This window comes from Bombus pascuorum, chromosome 10 (genome assembly GCF_905332965.1).
Source record: "Bombus pascuorum chromosome 10, iyBomPasc1.1, whole genome shotgun sequence".
NCBI classification, from domain to species: domain Eukaryota; kingdom Metazoa; phylum Arthropoda; class Insecta; order Hymenoptera; family Apidae; genus Bombus; species Bombus pascuorum.
This window is the reverse complement of record NC_083497.1, coordinates 10,549,503-10,576,339: the sequence shown is the minus strand read 5'-3', so window position 1 is coordinate 10,576,339 and position 26,837 is coordinate 10,549,503. Positions and strand designations below refer to the sequence as shown.

The 26,837-nt window shown below is 43.1% G+C and overlaps 2 protein-coding genes across 11 annotated transcripts in view; one reads left to right on the top strand and one right to left on the bottom strand.

Moving 5' to 3' along the window:
• Positions 1–26,837, top strand: part of LOC132911461 (transcription factor Sox-2) — a 360,539-nt gene that overhangs the window by 34,488 nt on the left and 299,214 nt on the right. For 8 of the 9 annotated variants that reach the window (XR_009659004.1, XR_009659001.1, XR_009659000.1 and 5 more), the window contains exon 3: positions 7,408–7,436. The gene's annotated coding sequence lies outside the window, so the exon portion shown is untranslated. Of the gene's footprint in view, positions 1–7,407; positions 7,480–26,837 lie in introns of all 9 variants that reach the window. The other variant, XR_009659005.1, reaches the window with a different exon arrangement.
• On the bottom strand, positions 16,468–19,234 carry LOC132911126 (uncharacterized). Of its 2 annotated transcripts, XM_060967526.1 has the most exons (3): positions 18,846–19,232; positions 18,134–18,313; positions 16,468–16,668 (listed from the first exon to the last, which is right to left on the bottom strand). In XM_060967526.1, the coding sequence occupies exons 1-3, from the start codon at positions 19,080–19,082 to the stop codon at positions 16,618–16,620; spliced, it is 468 nt and encodes a 155-aa protein (XP_060823509.1). In that variant the 5' UTR covers positions 19,083–19,232; the 3' UTR covers positions 16,468–16,617. The 2 variants fall into 2 exon arrangements, with proteins under 2 accessions (XP_060823509.1, XP_060823508.1); XM_060967525.1 differs by lacking the exon at positions 16,468–16,668 and having other exon boundaries at positions 17,986–18,313; positions 18,846–19,234.

Below are 26,837 nucleotides of genomic sequence, written 5' to 3'. Positions count from 1 at the left end.
TTTCTCGTTGGAGCCTCTTTTTATTACGGTTTATAATACGCAATATATCCCGGCGCTCGCGCCGGAAGATTAATAAGACTGACGCGAGGTATCGACATTCGAATAGAATGGCTTTGAACGAGCGTATCGGGCATTTGGCTGGTATTTTCGTGACAGCATCACGACGCCTCGTTTGTCACATTACGAGCCATCGACTTTTCCCCTCCGGCGGCGCGCCGCAGACGCGCGTGCTACCGTATGCAGCGAAATTATGCAGCCCGATGCATAATTCCGACGATGCTTTCGCGACCGTCGCGCTACTACTGATTCGTTCAAGCGGTTCAACCGTACCGGCAATCGCTCTTGACGTGCACGCCGATCATCGTGTCGCGTGCGTCCTCGTTATCGTTACAAGACAGATCCGAATACTATTATTTATCTCGTTCGCGTATACGCTTTGAGAACGTTTCCAGCTTGTTGAAACTTGCTGCACGATTTTCTTCGTCTTTCCGGTGTAAATGATCGACGTAATCGTAAAAGATATCACGCGTATGTTCCTTTCACATTATACGTCATTTTCACTGCCATTCATCCGATATCTACGCGTCATCGATGTTTGCTTTTCCTACGCGATATCCTTGGAAACACAGGATACGATTGCGCCTATAGCTAGCGTGGATGTGTCGGCAGGTGCCAATTCTCTCTACTCGTGTCCCATTCTGTTTTGCCTCCGAGCCTCCCCGATGGGACTGCTTTCAGGAAGTTGGCAATGCAATTTCGATGATGAATACTCGCGTCGAACGCTAGGATTCCATACGATCTGTCTGTGGCTAAATACGCGATCTTTCGTGCGACGCGTTCGTTCGTTTCGAACGGACTTTAGGAAATAATTATGGAAGTTTCATTTGGTGCATTCGTTGGAGATTAAAAGGGGGAAACTTGATAAAGGTCTCAACAGCGTTTCCGTTAGGTCGAAGTCATCGAATCGACCGTCAAATTCGACAAAGGTGGCAAGAGGGTAACAAGGAAAGGGTGGATTTCGGGGGTGGTGGTTATGGTAGTGGTCTGGTAACAATAGGTCGCAGTGGTGGTGGTCGCCACAATGCCGGCTTGCCTGACTTCTTTGCGTGTCAAATGACTGAAAAGCCGTGGGGAGTGCACGGGCGGGGGGTTGTGGGTGGACCAAGCGGATGGGGGTTGCAGGGCGGGTACACGGTGGTATGAAAGGCGTGCTTTGTTTGGAAACAATGCCGATACTCGGCTACATCCTCATCTCCATTCTTCGCCTTGACGCAGCGCCGCTCCGAAAAGGGTTGCCTTTATTCATCCCTGATTAAAGTTATAGGTTATTTTCGCTCTGTTTCGCGGGGAAATGCTTTCGAAAATTTTCACCAGCCGAGTTTTCCGCGTGTCTCTCTTACTGTCCTCGAATTAAGCCGCAATTGTCCAGTAACCAGTGCACGCGTAACTGAATCGTAGCATAAAATTTCTGTCGATTCTCTTATCAAATTCTCACACGTTCGCCTATTAAACGCCCCTTTATTCCAAACGATTCCCTTCATACGCTCAATTAACACCAGCGAGACGCTCGAAACTTGTCGCGTGCTCCTCGAACTCGATCGATTTCAACCTTGTCGTCTCTCCAACACCTGTCACTCGCATTCGTAGTACGAAATATCGAAATTCAAATCGGCAGACGCGATTCCTCACAGTCGCCGCATTTCCAGATGTTATCGCACGCATCGGCTATCCATTGGCGATTCGAACACGACTCGTGAAAAAGTCGCGAGTTTAGTCGCAACAAACGCATCTAATTCACCGGGACAGTGACGTGGTTGCACATCGGTTGGACTTGGTCAGTCGGAAATTCGCCCCCAACCACCGGCGTTTTCTCGTTTCAAAGAAGGGTAAGCCTGGCCCGTGGAAACCGGTAGAGGAGACATCGCCGAAGGAAAGCTCATAACAAACTATTGAAAAGCCAACGAATGAAAAATCAATGGCGGGTGGGCACGGGCCAGACCGGTCCGGGGATGGGGTATATACGCGGAAGGGAAAGCTACAGGGTGGAAGTTGGGGGTGGTTTGGTGAATGGAATATTATTGGGGCATCCTTTCACGCGGACTCCACGGAAGCTAGAAGACCTCATCTGGCGAGCTGTATGGATGCCGTTCGCCCCGGCAATGCCGCCTATTGAACCGTTGCTTATATATGTACGTATTTACACACGTTCGTAAGTACACACACGCGTGTACGCGCGCGTGTTTCTACACGAGCTTGTTGCACACATCTTCCACCGCGCTACACTAACACCTTCTCTTCGTCTTCGCGCGTTAGTCTGTGCTCGTGTGTCTACACGTACGAATATCTATAAATGCACGTAGCAGCTTGGTGTCTCTGTGTTGGTGTAGGTTCTTACATTTCATGATTTATCACGCAGCTTTCAGCGGGCCTCAAAGCGTCCTGAAAGCGCGCAGATTGATAAAAGAAATAATAGAGGACGCGAAATAGAGGGACTCGATCTGATACGAGAAAAGAGCGCGAGGGTGGCTAGGCGAGGGGATGAGATAGACAGAGGATGAGCGAGAGACGAAGATGCAGAGGCTTCAAGAGTGGAACGGCCAAACGACAAGGATGACAAGAGAAGGGGGGATGCCGAACGTCGTTTCTGTGAAATAGGGGTGGTGGATCCTTTCGATACGTTTCAGCTCGCATCCCTCCACCCTTTTTCCTACTCGATTGCGTGTCTTTATACTCAACTGGCACGCGGGCTTCTCTGTCTCTCCCTGTCTGTCATTCGAGTAAACAATATTCCTTTCACTCTTCGTCGTTTCTCTGCGAGGTTAACGTTTTGTCTTCTAAAAATAGGATTTCAAATAAATGTTAGGTGAATATACTGTCGATCGCAAGTAATAAAGTACTTAATGATATTAAAGTTGCTTTTATCTTCTAGATATACATGTTTCATTGTACATTTATTTTGACTCATATCTATCATTTCATTAGTTACATACACTGCCACTCGTGAGATTTCAAATACTTTAGTCGGTTTATAGTAATCGTACAAGGTTTACTAATGTGTATTACAAATTATAATATATGTTATAATTATATTAATTATAATTATAATAATTAAAATTATAGCAATAGTTGTTTCAATTTTACAACATCACCATGTTATACATCTAGAGCTACAATAAAGGCGGTGACTAATAGTTGCAATATAATCGTTCTAATCACAAACAAAGCGTTTTAATCCCCTCAAAAAAGAAACGAATAAAATCCCCTTTTTAATCTTTTTCATGGTAACGAAGATCCTGTAAGAAAATCGATAGGATCGCAAATCAATCAACGATATCTTTTCGCGTTTGTTATAACATCTTCGTTGAAAAACATCCTCGTTGATTCTCGCATTTTGATCTTAATTCGTCTTAGAATCGTCCTTTGCGACATGTGTACGCGTTTGCACAAAATTCGGACGAAACGTGTAATCGGTGTTGCATCTGTTCCCTCTTTTTCTCCACGTGGCGAAGTTAATCGTTTCGAAAGGAGGCGTTTGCCTTAAGGTGCGCGTGCGGCGAGATTGTAGCGGCGTATGAAGACAGGATAAAGGGGCTGCGTGGGTGGTGGAGGATCGAAAGGCGCGGGCGGTTGGAAAGCCGGAAAGTTGCAAATGGGATGAAAGGGGACGGCAGCTCGAGCGAGAGATAGAGAGGAAAGAGGGGAAAGACAAAAGGGGTGGTAGAGAACTGTGAATCCCGTGGCAGCATTGTCACTCCATTCGCCGGGGTTGCAAAGCCGGGGCGGTTCCGATGCCACCACTTCCACCGCTTTTACCACCACCACCCCGTGCTCGCTTCAACCCCGCGAGCTAACCTTGTTTTACTGCCGTCTTCCGGATTGTCTACCGAATCGACCGAAGCAGTTAATTACTCGTTAATGTACTACGTCGCGATATTATTATTTTCAGACCAGTCGCGCTAGGGTTATCAAAGAGTTTGTTCGCCTGTTGGCTCTGTTACCATCTAACGCGACAGTCTGAAATCGAAGAGTGCCGTTTTGTCTATAAAGTGTAGAACTGGAAAGTGGGCAAGTGGGTAGAAATTCAGAGTTGATAAGTCGTAATGGATTAGGTACTTCCACTATAAAGTATCGTTACGGTATCTCTCTTCTTTTTGCATAATTATTTATCCATTATATTCTGTACAATGGACAACTCTGTATAATAGATACAGACAACACGTGGCTGATAACTGGCTGTTCCTTCTATTCAGTCCAGTTGCGATTTTCGAATCTTCGCCCGTGAACGTTATCCTCGTTTCAACAAATAAAACAACTTTTAATATTTACGGGGAAATCTATAAAAATCATAGAGATGTGAAATTACGTACCATTATAGTGACGATCCTTCCATCGTACTTTCAAACTTAAGAAATTTTCTAGTCATAAGAAAATACGATTTGTCGAAGGACGACTAAAAGATCAACGTCCTTCTATCAATAGTCGATAAATTACTATACAAAAGATGAGTGAATCTAGAGAAATAGCTCTCTTACTCCTGGTGCCATCATACTTGTCTTCTCGTTTCTATACATACACATTGGAAGCGTATTGGAGAATGATGAAGACATTGAAAGTATCGTTAGAACGTCCCCCAAAACGGATGACTTTACGATCCTGGCATTATACAGCCGTCAACCCTTCACCAGAATGGTTAAAGCGCGCGCCCTTGGAAGGGACCAATTCGAACGAGCGATTTATCATTATCTCGATAACCCGGCGAAGATAAGGCGGTCGACGCGGCGAGCGTTGTGTTCGCACGGGGTGGTCGTATGATTTACTATTTCCTCGGCGCATCTGCTCGCTTAATTAACGTTTCTCCGATGCCATTTCGAAGATACGTATCAACGGTCGCAGCCGTGGCTCGCGCGGAGCCGCGCTGGAAGATGTAGCTTGGAAATGTCAGCAGTCGATGTAATTGTGTTTCGTGACGTGCTTTATTGCCGTGCGATAAAATTTACCGACAGGGATTCCTTCCTATTCTCCAGGCCTGTTTTGATTTATTTGTGTACTGTATACTGTTTCGCAGTTTTATTTAATCAGTCAGCCTCATGGTCATGGTATGTTTCGATTTATATTTTTCAAACCTGGCTATGTATATACATATGCATACTATATACATACATACATATGTATATATATATATATATCTAAAGCGATAGAAAAAGAATAAAAAATAAATAAATAAATAAAAAAAAAAATACACTCTCACCGCCTGACAACTTTAAACGGACCGGCATTCAAAGTCTGTAATTGTTGTCGATAAATCATGTAGCTCTTTTATTCCACATGCGCGTGTTTTTTGGTTCGGCTTACACAAAAAACAATTCGGTTGATAGTTTACGAGCAATGAAACGCGATCTTTTTGACCGCGCGAACATTTCCAATTCACCGGCGATAATGTCTATGCCCCCTTCTGTCTTGCGGTCAATAAGCGTAATACACGTAAAGCAAAAATTTGTCGAAATAATGGATAGCTAACCGCATTTTTCGATGACTCGTGTATCGACTCGTGTACGTACTTTAGGGTGATCACACGCGGGGTAGCATATTGCGCGATCGTAGGGGTGGATCGACTGGAAGCGCGTACGGGGGCGTGGTGTCGATCCGATGATGCGTGCACAGATTCACCCTTCGTCCTCGATCCCTTCTTTTCCCCTGTACTACTACCTTTTTCGCTTGTTTTCCAAGATGTTTTATCCTCCTCAACGATGTTATCGGGGATATCGTGTTTACGAATAATAAACAAGTTCACGGTGTTTCATCGGATCTCATTTTTACATTTTAGTATCAAATTTGGAATCGATCGCTGTGATTTCTGAATGCTTCAAAATTGTCTCTTCAAAATTTGACCTCAATTTTCCATCTTACCTCGTGCTATACGATTAAGAATCATATATTTCTCGCTTCAACGAAACGTCGTTCCCGTAGATCGAAATCTGTTCCCTTTCTTTATCGTAGAAGCGGGCCAACCAAGTGTCCGCGATATTTCATCGAAGACAAACTCCCAACGCATATGCGCTCAAATACTATGATCACGGTGCCAGGTCATCCTAATATGTTGGAATATATTTCCATCACATGGACAGATCATCGCGATCGCGGTGTGACGCAGTCAGCTATTACGTTTATTAAGTTGCTGGGATTGGGCTGATTCCGAGAGAGGATAGGGGTGGTGGATTCGCGGAAGGGAGTTGGTACTGGAGAAGAAGGATGAGCTAGGAGGTGGCTGGCGAGGGTTGAATGGTTTAGAAGCAGGGGGTGTATTGTACCAAGCATTGTCTGCCCCATTGTGTGACATCACGGCCCGATAACTGCCGATAAGACCGCGGCAATGCTCAGCTTGTGTGTACGTGTAGGTGCGGCCGTTTGTGTGTTTGGCCACGGACAGAGAAGAGCGAGAGAGAAAGAGGGAAAGAAGAGGCAAATACGAAAGAAATATAATGTAGGTAGAGGCTATAGATCGTCGTCGCCGCGAGGGGGCAAAGGATGGCTGATGGAGGTCGAGTGACTTTGCGGGGTACTCGCCCCTTTATTCTTCTGATTTCTCGTTCCTCTTCCGCGGATCGAAATCGCATGCCGCTGCTAAACGCTCGTCCTTTGTGCCTCGCAACGTCCCCGCTGATAGAACGCGCCAGGCCGAGCCTTGAACTCTTACTGCCGCATTCACCGATACTTCCCAGTTATTGGAAAGTGGATCCGGACGCGATTGCGTACCAACCCAGACCCGCGATTAAGCTTTGCCTTCGTTCAGTCGGAGGACGGAAGCTCCGGAAGCTCCCACGTTTTGCTTACTATCTTTTCTCTTAATTCGTTCCTCGACTTGTACTATAGTTCAAAGCGAGTTAATCTCAAAACCTGATGTACATACGTAAATTTGAACGTAGTAAAAGTACAGTACTTCGTAAAAGTATTTAACAATTTCTTTATAATTATGTAGGTATATTAAAGTATACCTTTATAGCCGTAAAGTAACAGCTCAAGTAGAATCAAGAAAATCAACCAAGATGTATTTATGAATTATATGATTCCCTTCGTGAGTCTTACGTGAGCCACGAATTAAAAAGTACAGAAAGGCGACGATGTTACAATTGCTGCTTTTCAAATTTAAAGTTAAAATGTAGATAGTCTTACGCGAACTGTCGCGATCGAATGACTATGAAACATGAAAAATCCTTTAATCAAGGCTCGATTTTATCTGACGCGTTGAAACGAACTTTGATCGCGAAACTTAGCGCTACTGATTTGGCGCGAAACGCGCTTTAAAAGGCCGAAGCAGGCCTCCACTCGGCTCGCTCGAAATTCCCGGCAATTTCTACAACTTTGCTGCTTAACTCCGCTGGTCTCATTAGGACGTGATTTCTGTTCCAGGTGCTGGAGTCTCGGAGGCCCGTGGCGCGGTAAGTGGCACTTTCGCCCTTTTCATTCCAGACAGAGCCGCGGGTGAGTAATCGTTTAAACCCGCGCGCCACGGTTCGTTGCATTAACGTTGAAGAGAGAAAAAAAAAAGAGTGTCATTGAGAAGGAAGTACCCCAGCCCAAACCACCACCCCACACGCGTACAACCCTCCTCTCGCTGACGTTATATTGACCCAACACAGAAGCGCGTATCGATGCTCGGCCGCGTGGCTGCCGGCCGAATATGAATAACAATCAGAAACTATAATCCCTCCCTCGCGATATGTATATATATGAAGTTCGTAATATACGTATACGGTGGCCTTTACGAGCAAGGGCATTTTTATGTTAATCAACCAATCGGGGGACGAGTCGCTGATTTCCCCTTCCATCCTTGCTTCTCTATTGTAAACAGAAATCGTGGCACGAATTTGTTCCGCGGCAAGGCGGAAAAAAAAGGAACGTAACGAAGATCGTAAAGAAAGGGATCTTTCACGAGGGTGTGCGCGCGCGGACCAGACTGCTGGACCGAGTTCAGTAGGACGAGATGATTGACCCGAGTATAGTGGATTCTCTATCCTAAAGGGAGACTTTTCTTCGCGTTAACGCGGAAGAATCTAGAGCCTCGTGACAAATATAGAGGCTCTGGATTTATATCTTGCCCCTTATTTGATTCTTTCTTTCTGTTCTGCGATTTCTACGAATTTTAAATTCAATTGCGTTTCAACGTTAGAATATGCTTCTAAAATATTTGTAGGATTATTCGAGAAAGTCTGATTCGAATACTTTACCAGCGATTCGAGGGAAGGAAGATCGTGAAACGAATCCGCCTCAAGGTTCCCTTTTCACTCAGAATTCGCGCGCGTTACGCTCGGCCGAGTTGGCCGATCTCTCGGCGAGCAACGCGATATTCTTCTTTCCTGGCCGCGTCTTAGTTCCGCGATTTTGGCCGTTTCAACGGCGAATGGTTTGAATATTCGTCGAAACATGGTCAGCCTCTTGTTCGTCTGAGCCATTCACGCGGATTTCTTCATCGGCGTCTGGCTTGTCGGCCACTCGCTGATGTTAGGCGAAATAGAGAAACGGACTGCGCGCCGCGCGCGTTAACCAACGCTCTTCCGAGCATTGTACAACGATTTGTACGGATTTCAGTTCTTTTGCTGTGTGGGCGCGTACACGCAACCAACGGCCGCCTCGAATCGCCTCGTCTTGAGAGCGCGTTCCATGCTTCTCCCGCGAGAGAGAAAAAGAGCGAGAAGGAGAGAAACGTGTGTAAATACAGAGACAGCCTAGCGAGGAACGAGATAAAGATAGGCGAGCGGAGTAAGAGAATCGCGAGGAGCACCACGATAGACGGAGAAAGAGACGAGAGAGAAAGAAGACCGTGGCTGGCCGTTTTGTGCGCGCCGCGCAAAAGATGCCTTTGAATCCTTAATTCCCTTTGAAACTCTCATTCTGGGAGCAAAATGGCGAGAACGAACCGTATTCTTCGGTTGAATGACGTATTGAGCGAGTTTTGTATGCCGTTGCGTCCGCGTGTGGCTCATCCAGAGCCTATGCCTGCTTATACGTAATACGTTCGCTCTTTTCTCTTCCTACGTTTCTTGCTGCGAAGAAGAGGGCCCGCAGCATTGCTCTTTTTCTTCGTTCCCGTCTTCCCCCTCTTTCGTTTTTCTAACGTTCTTTCAGTATTCCTTCGTTACTCGCGTCACGCAGACTTTTACGCGCGATTCTGTAAATTTTTTCTTACGCTTTCAGCGAATTGAACGTTACTTTTGTCTGTTCGAATAACGAGCGCTACACTGTAGTAAGTATCGAGACACCTGCTGATGTTTTGTACACGTTGAATTCTTTCGCTTTTATCTTTTAGTTGTAAATCTGTTACTTCATTTGCATTATACGATAGGATAAAGACCATAATAGCCAGCGAAAATAGGTCAGTTTCTCTTGAAATTCTAATTAATCGAAGACCACACGGGAAAAGTTTGACGAGTCCATCGTGTTGTGTCTCTGAATGTAATGTAAAGCAATTATTCGAACGTAAGTCCGATACATCTACGACGTTTTATAGGCAGATATACACGTAATATATTTGTAAAAGGAGCGCACAGTGTCGTGCACTTTTGCCAGCTTATGTTCGTGCGTGATATCAGATTGTCATTTCGTCGACGATTGCCCAAACGCGTCCCATAATTACCTTCGTTACGTCGAAGGTTGAATGAAAAGAGCGTGACGATCGGGGGAGGAAAGGATGGAGGGAAGGGCGCAGGATCCGAAAGTGACGGGAAGGGTGGGTGATCTTGCGGACTTAATCGGGCATTGGTGCTTTCCTTCGCGAACAATTGACGTCTGACTTTGACGTGCCCTCCGACACTTTCTCCGACTTCTCTTTCTTCTCCGTTCTTTGTTCGATGAGAAATCGGTGGAACGCGAAGTCGAGCCTGCCGATCGATGGTCCATCATTTACTCAGAGATTCCTTCGACTCTCCCCGCGAAAAATCGTCCGTTAAGCGCTTTCGCGAACTTTGAACACTTTTTAATTAAGGACACGGGCGAAATATAATTTTGCATAGCGGTACTGGTTTTACTTTCACGCAGTTAGCCCTTTGCTTCCCGTTCTTGTCTCGACCAAGAAGTTTCTACGAAGCGTTCTACGTATTGCTTGATTTCTTTCACGAAAATCGAACTTCTCGGGGATTTGAGGCTTTACGAACGAAGTCAAGACGCAAAATTAGACTTCTCTCTCGTTATTTCCAACGATATTTCGTAACGGTTGTTCTGCGTGTTGAACGCCGAGTTAAAAGGTAGAGAATATCCTTATGGGAAATGAACAAAGCGTCTCCTTCTCCATAAGTTAAACTTTGGAAAATCGAAATTAACGGTACGGTCGATTCTCTCGAATCTGTCGGACTATCGCTGCGACAAAGTCTGTGGCGGCTGTTGAAGGCAAGAATTCCACATTATCGGCCGGGTTTCTCGCGGATACAATTTCCCAACACAATTTCTTTTCAGTCGCCCGAACGAATCTAACCCGGGCTCGGATGGTGGGTGGCAAATGGCAAAGGGGGAGGGTGAGAAAGAGAAAGAGTTAGCTTTGATAGAGGGGATGGGGGGAGCAGAGCAGCGCAGCCCATATTCGTGCATTGTGGCACGTTCCATCGCGTTCTCAACTGAACTGAACTCGACTCAACAGTGGAGGACACAATGGGCGGTATGAATAAGTATAACAGACAGACACCGGTACAGACAGACACAGGTAGCTCAGGCCGCAGTATGTGAATGAGGAACCCATTTGATAACACGCCTCCACAGCCACCCAGGTCCATTGTGTCGCTTCCTATTCAGCTGCTCTATGCCCTCTTCTCCTCCTATCCCCTCTCTGCCTCCTTCTGCACCCCCACTGCTTCTGCTGTTCCTGCTCTTCCTCACCTCTTCATCCTCTATCTTCCCCTTCTCCATTCGTTCGTTCCGATATCACCACGGAAATCTTATCCTATCGAGCCCCTCTGTACCTTTGTACACGCGAAAAATCATGAGGGCATCCGTTCCCGTTTCGCGCTTCCGGTTGCAAATGATACTATATCGTTTTTCTGGTCCTTGGTTACAGCGTCTTAACGCTCGACGAGTGTTATATGTTAACGCGGGAAGAACTTTGGAAAGGGGAATGATTGAAAATGGTTAAATCTTGAGCAGTTCTCTAATCTAAAATGTTGATAGAGCGTCATTGCTATCAGATCTCAAGCAATCTCGCATTCTTTAGTTACAAATGTCCTATCTATCGTCTGCAAACGATCCAAAAAAAAAAAAGAAAAGAAAAAGAAAAAGATCAAATTCTTTGCTAGTTTTCCACCATTTAATTTAGAAGGTTCACTCGTTATTTCGCAACAGCCAGCGTATTACCATTTCGCTTATTCGACGTATCTTGAAAAATGAACAAAATGCGCTAGATAGAATATTTTAATTTCGTGTTAGCTTTGATGCAAATGAATGAAACGCAAAAATTCCAGTACTACTTTATGGATGCAAGTCAATGCTTATACTGTACGTAAAAAGGACTGACAAAGATATTAATCCAATCACATTCGGTTGGCTCGTCAAAACTAGAAAGCTAGAAAGGATTGCTTCTGCATTATCCGGTCTCCTTTTTTCCATCTTTGTGTAAAAACGAGGAACGATGTGGTAGTGTCGGTACGGTGAATATAATTTTTATCTATTTCGCTTGGCAGTTGAGTTATTACTTTGGCCAGCAGCGCAAGGTTTACGGCCTTGTTACGCGGAGATTGGCTTAGATAAACCCTTTGCGAGATAGCGCGACGACTTCGTAAGAATTTTCATCATTTTTACACGAGGGGATTCACGGCCTCGTTCAAATCCTGTTTCAAAGTCGGTCTCGTTCAGACGACTCGACCTACCCTTAAGTGAGAAGACGCGTGGGATACGATCAATTCTTGGACGATTCGATTAATGTTCTTCGGAAGTGGATCTTAGGCTATGGTTATAGAAGATGCATCTTCTCACGAACTAACGTTTTGATGAATACATTGGAACAATATGTACATACACATTTATGTAGATTTTCCTGAAAGTATTTGCACATTCGGTGCAATCAGATCAAAGGATCGATCATATTTCGATCGCTCTAAGCTCTCGACATTGAGCAAACTTGAAGCGAAGTACTCGACTCAGGTGTCTCTACAGGTCCGATATTTCTCAGTCTTTAATTACTGCTCTTTTTTTTTTTTTATCAATATCTAAAATAAAAGACGAGACAAAACAATTAGATTAGACGGAACGAGATTCTTCGGACGCTTCATTCGTCAGGACATTCATAGCTTTAGACTTGCAAGTTGGAGTCTCAAGAACCGAGCCTCGTGTTTATTTCGTAATCGGCGCGAAGTTGTCGTCGTGTATCATAAATGCGACTAACGTGTTCCGATGGCCTGGTTACCCATATACAGTGTACACGGTCGACGTTTAAACGCGACGGAAGGCGATGGCGATACGAGGCGATTTTGTTTCGGTTTTTCGCGACAGCGGTGGCGCGGATCCGGGACGATTCGGTCGATTAGCGTGCATGGATCTAAAAAGCGGCGCGTCCGCGGGGTAATCGTCGCGGTTAGAATCTGCAACGAGCACGGATGGCGAGTCGAGTCGCATATTTATCCAAATTGTAATATTGACGCGAAGTGGACAGATATTTTGGAAAGGGTGAAAGCGAGTTTCACAGAGCGCGTCCGCGTCCACGTTCGAATCGATTTTCTAGTCAATGCCGGAGAGCGGACCGGCAACAATGCTCCGATTTTCGGGATCTCGCTAGCATAAATAGCAAATAGCGAAGGTCCTGTAGGTGTATGTGGTTCACGTTGGACCAGCGAACGAACTATCCCAGCGTGCTCTCTCTCCGGCTCGCTCTGTACGTACGTGTACGTTGTACACCGAGTACCGACAACAATGAGGCAGAGACAAAGGCCAGGTACAATGCTGATGTTGAACTCGACTGATTTCGACGATTTTTGGCCTTTGCATGTGCATCGCGCGTTACTCGACAATGATTCCCGCATACGTAATCATCGCTATGGGCAGGGAAGGTTGGTACACTCGCGAAGCAGTGGCTCTCACATTGCGCCCTCTTTTTCCCTCCGCACGGATTCAACCTTGCCGAAACCGGCGAAGCCGAAGCCTGGTCCCGTTCCCGCCATCGTCCATCCGGGGCTTTTCAATGCTCTTCTCTAACGCCGACGCGTTAATCTAACAATGACGCGACGCCATCGCGATTCCGCGAGCCGTTTATCGGTTTAAATACCAGCACAGGCTGGGTAATAATAATTGTAAGCGATAGCCGATTTATGCCCGCAATCAGCCGTGTTTCTAGCGGCTCGCTACAATCGATCTAATCAATGGCATTAATGCCAAACCGGCCTGGCTATTTAAATGTGAAACTGATAATTACGCGGGCATCGCTGCTTAATATTCTGTGCTCGTTCCAACGTTTACTGGATCATTAGCCACGTTCCATGGAGAAGAGAATCGATCGAAGAATATCCACCGATATCCGATGAAATCATCCTACGCTTAGTCATTCTTTTACGAGTGCAATTCATCTAAAACGAAGAGCATAATCGTCGGCCAACTTTGGTATTCGCTTGATCCAGTTCGCAACGCTACGAATCCGTTTCATAGAGAGGAAACCAAGTCTCGAGTCAACTGTGAACCCTAGAGAGGACGCTGGATCTTTGGAAGAGCGGCTTAGCTCCGTTCTTTCGCGAGGGTTTTTCGTGAATCGCGAGCGAAGGGGGGCCGATCGATTGAGCACCCCTGACCGCACCTGAATAGATACATTGTGCCGGGGCAGCCTATTGACGGGCGATTGTTCCCTCAACAATAACAACAATATCTGAATAGTCGTCGTGCACATCTCTCGCGCGCGTTGCACGCACCCACGCACGCACTCGCGCTTACACGCGTACATGCGTGCGCGCACATCCCTTTGCACGGCCCTCGCACGCTCGCGTCGCGCATCCCTTCACACGCTCGCACGTACGTCTCTTTACGTTACACCATCGTAGTTACACTCTTGTCGTTGCGATAGAGAATTTCTCGCGTTCTACAGGCACGTGTAAATAGTTGGCGGACACGAAAGGCACGCGCTCGCGCGTTAGATCTTGGAGATCGCGGCTTGAATCCATCGTAACATCGTATTTGCGATAGGCTTGCTTTGCAAGAGAAAATACAGCGACGTGGAAAAGTTTCAGACCGGATAGATTCCTTACTTTATATTTGAAAAGCGGTGTATTTTAGAGAATTTTAAACAAGTAGTATTATTGTAGCTTGTGTAACAGTGTTCGTGCATTATATTATCTTCTTTTATTCGTCATACACTTATACTTTTATTATTATTATTTGATAAATTCCTTTAGATATCGCTTTTTGAATATGCTGATTGAACAGCAAGTTTAAAAATTAGCTCTGGCTGGAAACTGAAGCGCCCCACTGTACATTCTCATCGTGTATTCTCTTGTTACAAGATCGAAATTTTATTATTATTAACGAATCGATGTTTAAAATTTCTACTTATGATCTTCCTCTAAAATTACATAATATATAATTTTGCCGGACCGATAAGAGTTTAATCAAAGTTTCATATTTTTTAAATTTATAAAATAAACATTATACGAAGCGGGAGATTCAACGATGAATCCATTTACAGATTTTGTTTTGAACTTTACCAACGCTGCTTTATTGCGATGTTAATGAATTTTCAAAATGTTTTGTATAATGCGCATAATACGCTCGTAAAAAGTTCTACAAGTTTTCAGTAGTTTCGTTAAAGCCGCTTTAGGGTTTTACAAAAGTTTGTAAATGGAAATTCTGTAAAAAATGTAGTAGAATCTGTGAAAGAGTGTAATATCGTGTCAAACGAATTCTCAACGTTACGCGGACGATTCTAGATATTGGAGGAAAGATCGTGAAAATCTAAATGATTCCGTGGATGCATAAAACTTCATAATCGACTGTAGGAATTGCGGACAACAGATAGTGCCATTAATCAAGTTGAATGAAAAAAGCAGGTCAGCAGTAATTCTCTGAGAATTAGGAGATTTCAAGCTAAGTTTGTTCATGATTGAATCGTGATTAAGATTAATAATAGTCATTCTTTGTAACCAACCTATTGGTATCTTTCATAAAACAATCAGATTAAATATCCTTTACGCAATCGTTGCACATTGCATTCAGATTTTCTTCCACTTTCTTCTTAACTCCGTAAGGATTGGTTTCTTTGAAATGTTAAGTAATTAAGAATTCGATGATATGCACGTTGACTTTGATTTATTTATAAAAAATGCATGAATATAGAAGAGAGAAAGAAACATAAATACAGAAGAGTAGAAGATTCATTAAGAGTTATATGATAATGAATGAAAATCGTATGGTTAATGAGTATTAGTTAAATAATTGAGCGTAACATAGCGTCGTTATGAAATATTGTTTATTACCCGCTTATAAACAATGGTCAGTAAAGACTCTAGCGAAATGGCTTTGGTACAATTACAATACTCTGTGAACGCACATTACATTTATCGTGAAAATGTATAAGCCAATTATAATTATAGCGCATTGGTCGATTGTTCGTAATATTATAATAGGTCGCTATGTCGTTGCGCACAAAGAGGTATACTTAATAGAATGCTTATTAATAATTCTACCTGTGAAAAAGTCACAGCTAGTATTATCAACTTAACGTTGATTAATGTACGACCATTGATTAAGAAAATTGGCATTTTTCGTGCTATAGCGGCGATAAAGGTTTCATAAAATAAAGGAAACTCTCAAACGTGATTAAGCAAATTTAAGCGTTTTCAAATATTCTTCCACGATATTCCTAATAATATAAACTTTTCTTTGCAACGTATAGGTGTCACATTTTCCCGTACGTTTTGTAAAAAGAATTGCAATTGTTGATTATTCTTAGAACCGCCCACCAAAGGCGTTCTTAAAATATCTAACAGTAAACAATCTTTCAAACGAGCCATTTACTGCGTATGCATGAATTGCATAGCGAGAGGGCCCGTATTCTTTCTTTAATGTAGTTAAATATATTATAAAAAATATTAGAAATATATTACGCGGCCCGTTACCGACTATCGAGTAATAGACGAAAATGTAATCATCAGATACACGGCTAATTAATATAAGTCGTGAAATGAAAATTGGCACTATTGTCTGGTACGATTAACTAAAGCCAGTGTGTCATCAAAGAACAAAACTCGCAAAATTTTTCAATAAACCTCTATCGCTTGTATCTGACAATCAATCATGCAGTCAACACGATACAGGCACGTGAAAAAAAAAAAGAAAAAAAAAACGAATATTCAATACAGAAATTCGTATCGCTTTTCGAATCTTAGTTTCTTAATTTTTTAATAATTGTTCTACGAAATAGAATTTTGGTGCACTTAACGACGAACATGCGATCACCATTTTTTCTTCATTAAGAAACATGCACTTTATTGCGCATTTATTCACTAGTTTCCGTTAGTTTTGTTCATTAGACTATTTCTAAGCCGGCTGCCGCTTGTCTAGCTAATATTTATCACAATTTGTTGTCGTAACGCTGTTCCCCTTGTCGTTTATCTTGAACATCGGTGATCTTGAACGTCGGTGATCTTGAACGTCGATGAAAGTTTAAAACAGGTATGGCGATGGTTCGCAAAAACCACAATCTTGACAAGTTTTCTGTGAAAATAGAAATTTGAAATTTAAAATCCGTGATACGAGAGTCGAGAGTTTGAAATTTGAAAATTTTCATTTAAATATGGAACAAAATTGAAAACTTGATATTTAAATATTTCAAAATTTGAATATTCGACATTCGAAGGTTTAAAATTCGCAGCTTGAAATCGGAAAATTTAACGGTTTCCATGCCTTCTGCGATCGTAATTTGTGATCATTAGCGAGCGACTTGTCTCTAGTTTGTTTTCATCAGGATTTTTTCGACACGCACAAAATGGCCGAGTCCTAACGCAAAGGAAGACGACTGATCGAATCTGTCGAGTTCATGAAAATTTATTTCCTTCCTTTGCCTCTATCTCCTTCGATCGTTCGATTCCTATCACTGAAGCATATCGCACAACGAGAAAAATTGATAATGCAGAACTATTTAGCGACACGTTATCGTCGAGCTCATAACAGAATCAAAGATGTTGGTATATCGGATCTCAGAGGCAAATTTTCCAAAGTACGTTGAACGAACAAATCGGATTTAAATTCTTACATCAACAAATTTTCTAATTTTCGTCGATTGTTTCACGATTTTTAGACCGTCAAAGAAATCAGAATATTATCGTTGTTGCACCGGTTTCCACAATCACTGAGTAAAGTCTCCTTTGTTGGCGCAACAATCGCGGCATTTCCTGACAACCATTACTGGCGCAAATCTCGTCCCTTTAGGTTTTGGACAGTCTGTTTAATCGTCTGTTTACCAGTGATTTATCAGTTTCAAGCAACGAAACCAGAGAAGCTAGAAATCCTTAGACGAAACTTAGGAGCATCGGCGGAAAGCAATAGAACCGAGGAGGAAGGAGGAAATATTCCACGTGGGTAGAAAGTGATTGGAATGGAAATACTCTCGGAGACGAATAGACTGCAAGAATGACAGACGAATTATTACGTTTAATTAGAGCAAAGGACTTGAAGGAGACTCCAAATTAGTTAGGATAATTCTGCATATCGAAATACGTTATTTATATTCGTAATAGCAACTGAAACTCGAAGATATAACAAGAAATCAAATTAGTTCGTGGATAATTAGAAAAATAATTGTGTATCGTGTAACGTGATTGAGTTTGGTGTATATTTCGATACGAGACGTCCGTTAAATTGTTGTTAGTATTAAACTTGACATTATACGAAAAAAAAGTATTTTGATTTGAATTTTTGATTTGTTTTGAAGTATTTTCGTGTTCCCATGCAAATTAAAAAGTTAGAGGATTCGCAGCAATAAGGAAGGCAGTAAGAAAAAGGTAAAAATTTATTATAGCGAATATTAGTTGACTATAAATTTATTTACATGTCAAAAAATTATTCGATTTTGGTTTACTTTCATTTGATTCTGGTCGGTTGATGCAAATTACTGGAAAGTAGAACTGCCGACCTTATTGCAGCAGTAGTCATTTTCAGTTGATAAAATTGATAAACTCACTGTTGGATAATCTCTCGTTAGTCCGTGTTCTCCGAAACGATAATACACCGATCTATTCTCCATGAAATTTTTGTAATCGTAACGAGGCATCATTGGGACTCTCATTTGCCAGAATGGTTCTCTGAGATTCGCACCCAAATTTAATATATCTCGTTCTCTGTAAAAGATACGAATCGGAGCCTGAAAACGAAATCGAAATTTTCAATCTTCATCTTTCTTTATTATTTTTATATTATTTTTTATATTATTTTTTTTTTAAATATAATTTTATGTTATTATAGCTTTCCTGGTTGTTAACGTTTTTCACAGTTAACCTTTGTGATGTTACACAGTTAGAAAAGTAGAGATATGTTTCACATTTAAGGAAATATTTACAATAGATATCATATAAATAGAGTTAGAAATATCTTTCAGCCTCTAAATATGTGTTATAACATGTTCTTTACTTTGAATTATGTGCATTTTGTACACACACTGCGCATTTAAATGTCCTGTATGACCTCACTGTTTATTTATGACTATACTTGAAATTATCGTACATTTACGAGAAATTTCAAGACACAAGAAGACATAGAATTCGTTCAATATATAACAATATTTATATAAAATATCCAAATTAGATGAAACAAGTGGCTTGCTGGCTCTTTTAACCGTGTTCAAATATATGTAAATTTGCGTGAATATTCTGTTTTCTTATTATCAATTCGTATACCTCTTCTTGTTCTGGCGTTTCTGGTCTGGAAGAAGGTGGTGTTTGATCCGGTGTGGACGATTCGTTGGAAGGTACTAAACTGCAAATTCCACTTGATTCGCTCGCGGTACTCGGCGATATCGGTCCACCGATACCATTCAAAGTTCTCAAACCCTGTTCATATAAATCTTTCGCCCCCACAGAGGCGAAATGTTCAGGTTCCAGACCAGACAGAGGCAGAGCTATAGATAGCGCCATTTTTCACTTCCTCCTTTGATTAGCTTCGAAAATCTTCTTGATTCACTTCAATTATAATGAACTTTCGATTACTGGAAACCGTTACGACGTTGATCGACAACTAACTGAAGGTTTAGTAGATTCTTCTTCGTCTACAATGTTCTTTATTCAGTACGTGTGTGTATTCTCTATAATATATTGTACATGTATACATTGCAATGAAATAGTGTGCGAAAGTAAACATGACCTTTTTGATCTTCGATGGGAATTAGTAATGTATGTCTAATTATAGGTAATAATATAGCTGAGTACCGTGTGTTTCTTTGTTATTAATTCTGTTTAATAAACATTAGTGTGTATAATCTTTTACATTGGAACCTTAATATATGGAGAGTTTATTCTTCTATTCCAGAGTTTATACTCTTCGTCGAATGTTCATTTCATTTGCTTGTGTAAATAGTATTTGAAACATTTTTTGGTAGAATTTATTCCATAATTTAGCATCATCCCTTAATTTTATAGGATGGCACGGTAAAGATGTGGTTACCTTTTACCGACAAAATGTTGATCCTTCGTCGGTAACAATCTGCAGTTTCAGCTATTACCAACGTTAGTTTATTTCTGCTCGTTGTACCAAGAGTGGTAATATGGGGAAGCGTTTCTTTACCGACAGTTGTACATTGGTATAAAAATCGGAGAATAATATCATTCTTTTGTTAATATATTTCATTTAAATAATGTACTACAATCCAAGATCGAGAATAGTTTGTTCAGAATATTGAATTTTATTTGGAATTTTATAATTTTGACTGTCAAATTGGATAACTCGTCGATGTCATCAACTTTGAGCTCGTCCTTTTTGTATATCGGTAATACAGATTCCTTTGTTTCTCATCCCTTGCCCTTTTAGAAACTGTATTTTACTCATTAGCTACTAGAGGGCTACTGGGATGAAACGTTGCACCCTGATGTTACTTTTTTATTAGTTTATTAATGATAAATAAATTATATTCATTTCATTGACATTAAAGCTTCGTATACTAATTTATAGTAAAATATTTAAGCTAATTTCACAACGTAGAAGTAAAAAATTAACAAAATCCTTGTATATATGGTTTTCTCACTAGTGATCGCTAGAAAGCGCAATTCCTATATAAGGATGCTTTATAGAGTATTACTCCGTGGTCTGGAGCTACTCAGGAATGCTTACGAAAGAAACAACATCGTCGTCGTCCTTTTTCAAGGTGGTTTCATTTTCAGGGCTTTGTGTGATATCCTTTCCAGTTCGGGTTCACATCATTTCTACTGTCATCTGTCGCCGCAATCCTCCAACCTCTGTTTTCAGACGACAAGGGGAAAACGCGAGGGTGAAATAACGAGAAAGAACGCTTTCTTGTCCAAAATTATCTCATCAATCATCATCATCATATTACTGTCAATGAGTACTTCTGAAATTGGTGCAGCAGAAAAGCAGCAGCACGCGTAGTTACGAATCTCTCTCTCTTCCAAAACTCAGAAAGGTTGGTGGTGTTTCACTAGATGAGGGGAGAAGAAAAATCGCGCCTCCATATCCTCCTACCCTTACGAGAATTGAGGATGAATAAAGAAAACCCAACCCCCACCCGTTTGGGTTTATGTTGTTCCCTCTTCTTGCTTCGTGGTGGGTTGTTTGCATATGCGGGTTACAACGACGAAATGATCCTTAACAATTTCATCCTTATTTCATCCTTCTTTCCTATCTTTGTAATCAGACAAGAAAAGCCAGAAATGAATCTTACCGTTAATCAGAAAACTAACCCCAAAACTGTAGTAGTATAACCAAATTGACCACATTTTTTGTATTTCTCGATCATTTATTTTTTTTTTTTTGTTGCATGTTACAAATTTCGAAAAATTCTGTGCATATTATACAAAGATAGCGAAGTTACATTTTCCTGCAGTACCGACTTGGGACATCGCGTGGATGTTTCTCGAATACGCCACTAGAGCACCCGAATGCTTACGCACTTGCAATTCTATCCATTTCTGAATTTCATCATACTTTGCTTCAAAATTATTCAAAATGTCTGTGAACCAAACATAATACTAATACATTTGACAAATGATAAAACAAAGATTACAAATTCGATACAGATATTTCTCCTTATGGAATTATACTAATTTACCAAATATCTCGGGTATCATCGATATTTATTGAAACACGTTGGTGCGCATATCATTATTGACACATCAACGCGAGTCATTTTCAGCAACGTGATTTCAACATATGTCATGCTGGCATAATTATTTCGCACGTTATTTTCCGTTCCGTACATAATGGCGTGTTCCTTGTACCGGCTTGACCACGTATACCGGGTGTCCGGGTTCGCGCGCGGAACTCCGCGACCCATCCGGTGGCCTTAGCAACGCACATGCGCCCTTCTTGGACTCTCGTCTCTCCAGTTTCTCTCTCCGGATGGTTGGGGATTGGCCCGGAGTAACACCCCCTCATAATGGGTTCACCCGTCCGCGCTGAGCGCGGGAGAGCAGCCGGGAAAGAGACGGAAAGAGGGTTGAAGAGTGTCAGAAGGAGAGGAAACTGAACGAGGAAGCGAGAGAGCGTGAGGATGAAAGACAGGGAGAGACGAGAGGGAAGAGGGCAACGGAAGCCATATTGATTTCCCTATGTTTCCCCGTATTGTTACTATAGCGCCCGGTGAGGGCGCGAGGAGAAGGTAGGTACCACCCTCGTCAACCATCCCGCGCCAACCACCCCTCGACAACCACCCCGCGCAGCCAGCCAGCTCGTGTTCCGTTCTTCCAACCGATGGTCGTCCCGATGAGAGAGAGACTATGTCGGTGGACGTGGATTCCCTTCCGGTCTTTCGTTTCTTTCTCCCGTGTTCACGTTTGCACGCGGCCTTCTGTCTCGCGCACGAGATTTTCTACGCTAGTTTTCTTTTTGTTTCGGTATCGGTTGTTCTTATCGTTGTTCTTGTCACTCCGATTCACGACTTTGCGACTTTTAGAACGTGAATCCTTAAGGCGTTCAATCACGAACGGTGGTGGTCACGAGAATGTTTTCTACGATTTTTCCTATCCTCGACATCGAATTGTTTTATTTCAGGTCGTTTCCTTCAAGTACACGTAACATGACAAAGCTTAACCCGATATGATAATTAATGTAATACGCGCGGACGTTTCCATTTCGTTTATTGCCAACAGCCGCGTTTAAAGGATCAAGTACCATTATTTTTAACCCAGTGGAGAATTATTAACAGTCTGCTAGGCGATCCGAGACAGTATGGTCGTTTCTTATTGTTCAGGTTGACTGATAGAGGAACGCATGGGTGATTTTGGAATAGAAAAGTATATTGAAGTAAGTATAAGTGTAAGGGCAGGTATATAGTGTATGTTGATCCAGATCCTCACTTTCTCAGTATTACGTTACAATAGAATATGATAGAGAGTACTTTCATACATTTATAGCAAAGGATATTACCAAAAAAACTAACGTTGGCGTGTAACTCTAGCTGGAGGTTACAAGAAACAGCGATAAAAATCGACTTATAGCTCTTTTGTATCTAGACCTTGTAACCCAAAACAACATTCATATTCAAGGACACAATAACATGGACCTTTTCTTTCTTAATTTTTCGCTTTACCAGATTCTATTTTCTTCGTCACAGTCGGTGTCCAAGTCACGCGTATACAAAGGAAAAGATGTAAAATTCTTCTTGAAGCAATTACTTCGACACTTATCGATCCGAGTGTTTTGTTATCTTCATTTCGATTAAAATTTTCGTACTTGACGAATAACGAAACCTGAAATTAAAACTATAGTTGTGAAAAAGTTGCTCTAGCAATGAATCGTCTGAATCAACATTTTAATGCAAGATACTTATACATAAGAATGTTTAGTACTAGAAAATTGGTAGGTCAATGGATTAAAGAAGACAAATAGAAGTAGCACGCGTGATAACGATAAGTCACGCGTGCATCTTTCGCTGTAGCTTACGACAGTGTAATAGTGTCGCCCGATGAACGTACAGCATCCCCTTCTTTCCAATTCTGCCTGGAAAATTCGGAAAGCTATAAATGTATCTCGATGTCGCGATACGCTCATCAACGAGTCGTTCGGTTCACTTGGCTCACGAAACGCGATCCACGCGTCGCTTAATATTTCTCTTAATGTCGAAACACCCCAACGCTTGCACGAAAGGTACGCGCAGCACACCTGGGTGGTCCATGCCCGATATCAGCTGCGAAACTTCCCAGACGTCCCGTTTTTCTACACCGCGTCCTTTGCTCTCCTCCGGGAAACGAAACGAAGGGGAGGTAAAGAGGAAGGACAAACAGAGAGAGAGAGAGAGAGAGAGAGAGACGGAGATAGTGAACCGTGTGGTTGTTACCTAGTGATGCATGGCTCGGTAATAGCTACAATACAACCAGCTTACAAGAGGGGTTCCGTTTCCATCCCGCTCGGCGACTTGAGATTTATTGCTCCCCGGTGGATTGCGGATTCCCAGATTCTCCGGTTTGCCCTTATAAATGACTCCTATTAATTGACCGTGATGCGGGACAGGAAAACAGTGAAACGGAGAAAATGAAATGGGAATAATCGCGAATGAAAATGAATGATATATATATATAGTCGTTTGGTTATTCGATTCGATGAGAGAAAGAGAGAAAGGGGTTAGTATACGCGAGACGATGGAATCGTTGGTTCTGATCCCGCAGCGACGATTCTCTTGGCGAAGTGTCGTCTCGATGGAGAGAAGCGATTCATCGTGAAACGTAGTCAATTTACCCTGCAAAGTGGCGGACACACGTCGGCGAACCGGGCGACAGGGATTTCGACACGGGTGGGTATTCTGCGTTCGTTTTCTCGGTGCGACGCGGCGCAATCGTGCCCGCCGTCCGGCTTTAAAGTGCCAATCAAGGGATGAAAAAGAGGCGGAAAGGAAGAGAGAGGACGTTCGACGTCTACGAAGCTCGTGCCGCGGCCACGTGTCCGATGTGCGTGAAGAATGAAACCAGACACACCCACCGTGCACGCGAGCGCAGACCCCCGTGACCGTGCGCAGGACCCCATAAATGCGATCTGGCTGGCATTAAAAGCGTGCTAATGCACTTAATGGCGAGTTGCCGTGCGTGCACGAGCCGCTGCGTGAGAACACGCGTGGGCGGGGTAGTTGTCAAAACACACGTGGAAATCGCACGCGTGCCGAGATTTTCGCTCGTTTCTCGTTCATCCAGATCTGTCACACACGCTACTGTCCATGGGTTGCAGGATATTTGAAAATCGTAAAGACAAAACATCACGAGCTTTACTCTTCGTGTTTTATGACGAAGGATCATAGGCAAAATCACAAATCAATTAAAGCGAGTTCGTCTGCCTCCATGAAAGATATAGTTTATAGACCCTCGATCAGCTGTTCTTCGATCGATCTTGCTGTGCAGATCTTTACGAATAGGATTTTTTCGTCTTTTAACTGTCTTAGCTTGATATCGAATCTTTGCTCATAGACAGAAACGTACACGTACGCGAACCTTTCGAAGGCCACGGATGATATCGCGTTGCCTGTTCAGTAAATTGTTTCTCCAACTCGTTTAACGTCGTTCCATATCCAATTGGAATTTTTAACAGTATAATGAGAGAAACGAGTAGCAGCGAAGCTGTGGATTTATGAATACAAATTCATAGCATCTCTTATTCAGCGAGGAAGGATCGGTTGTCATCGGCCAGGCGCAAGGTGTTCCGACTCGTGAAATTTATGTAAAATCATGCGCGGCCCGATGGCTGCTAGCCATATGTGGATCCGCAGTAACCGCGTAATAACGTAAGATTGAAGGTCGCGGGGTAACAGGCTATCCGGCGCATTCTCATAACATGTAAAACACCAGGATTACGGGATAATAACGAGCCAAGCGTTCGTGTTTGTAAAGTTTAGCAGAAGCAGGACTATACCATAGCATTCGACCGTCTGTGCGGACATTGGATCGGACAAGAGAGAGATAGATAGACATAGAGAGAGAGAGAGAGAGAGAGAGAGAGAGAGGGAGAAAGAGAAAGAGAGAAGTTAACTCGCGTATGTAGGTGGCCGAGATAGTCGGATGGTAATGAAACGCTATGGCGGTGAGATCGTAGGGTGTCGGGCCGCGTAATTTCGCAGCTCCAAGATTTGCACCCGAGTGGACAGTGGGGATCTTCTGTCACGGTACACCCCCCGTGGCTTTAATATCGCTTTATTAACCCACTTTGACCGGGCGATGAGCTTCCTCCCCGAGATCCTCGCGACGGACCCGATCGTAACCCGTGTCGTTCGCGTGGAAAAAACAAGCTTTGTTACCGTGATCTGCCGGATATTTTAGTTGATTCTTCTTTATGAGAAAACGGTCTGGTGACCTGCAATTGGCACTTTTAGGTTTGAAATTTTTGGCAGTTTTCTCAAGTCCTCGTTCACCGTACCGTTGCAAAGGTTTGGATGACTTTGCAGATAGCTACGAACAATGCAGAGAAATATCCCTTTGAGGACCCTCGCGCTCCAACTCATGGAAACCGACTCGTTAAATTCCGATACGTCTGGCCTCGATGAATATTAATTTTTGCATCTTCGTCAGAGAGACGTCTTGAGCCCTGGGTTCGTTGCCCGTACTCTCGTCTGATCCTCTTTGTGACCGTGACGCGCTTTGTACCGGACACCCCGTAGACACGGTGAAGATGTCGCAAATTGGATCGTGTATATAACCGTCCCGGCGCAATATATCGCCGGGAGATCCGGCAATCCCACGAAACAAGGCTCTTGAATCTCCGTACGCCTGACTTACGCGGGAGCCGGCTTAACGGACCAAGCCGGCTTCGTTTGCACAAACGAAGCCACCAGATGTCGATCTGAATATTTCACCCTACCTCCTTGATAAATATCGCTGCTTTTTAATTTCATTTTTGAAGCACCGTGAACACGACACTTTCAACTTTTCTTGTCTCCGATAGTCGTGTCCTCGCTTTTTTTCGTTTTCATGCCCAGTTGACTCGATTAAAGCGGCAAATTCGAACGTAACTTTTCCTCTAGTCGAACAGATCTCGGTACGCTACATTGCGCCTACGAATACGTTGTCTCGAAGACACGTGGCTTCTAATTTCCATCCCCCCCCCCGCGTTGTCTCGTTCGCAGGAAAATTCGAACGGAATTTTTCCTACGTTCAAAGGATTTTCGATCTTCCAGATTTCCGCTTACTCGACGTTTTCCATGAGACATTCCAGGCGGCGTCCAAATGACTCGGGATCAGCGAGCGGCGCCGCCAACGTAGGAAAAAAATGTAAATCTGGCGCAAGCCGGGAGGGGGCACCCTTTTAATCCACGAGGAGAAAGAGAGAGAGAGAGAGAGAGAAACTCCCTAGTCGATAGGCGGGGGATTATCACGAGGTATCATATGGAGCCTCTCGAAAGTGAACGAGAAAAAGCGTAGGAACGAAGAGAAGCGGGTTGAAAGAGAGAGAAAGAGGGATGAAGGAGGAGGGAGCTCGCTGGCAGAGAACCCCATGGTTACCGGCAGACAGAAGTGGGGCTCCCGTGGCGAGAAGCACCGTCAAATCCACCGCAAATGCTCTCGAGTACTTCTTCTTGGTCGGACGTGAGCGCAAGGGCGACCACGAGAGAGCACGTGGTACTTGAACCAGTTGGGGACCACCGAGTGGCTGCCCGAATGTTGCTTGCTTGCGCGTACGATCGGCCAGAGTAACGAGGAAAAAACCGAGCTACCGGAACAGCGAGAAATATATTGCGTTTATTT

Bases quoted from the DNA above. Each gene is read 5' to 3' on its own strand.
- LOC132911126 (XM_060967525.1), bottom strand. From the start codon at position 19,082: ATGGCGCTATCTATAGCTCTGCCTCTGTCTGGTCTGGAACCTGAACAT. The intron at 18,314-18,845 runs GTATACGAATTG...TTTCGTTTTCAG, and splicing joins AAACGCCAGAACAAGAAGAG to GCTCCGATTCGTATCTTTTA.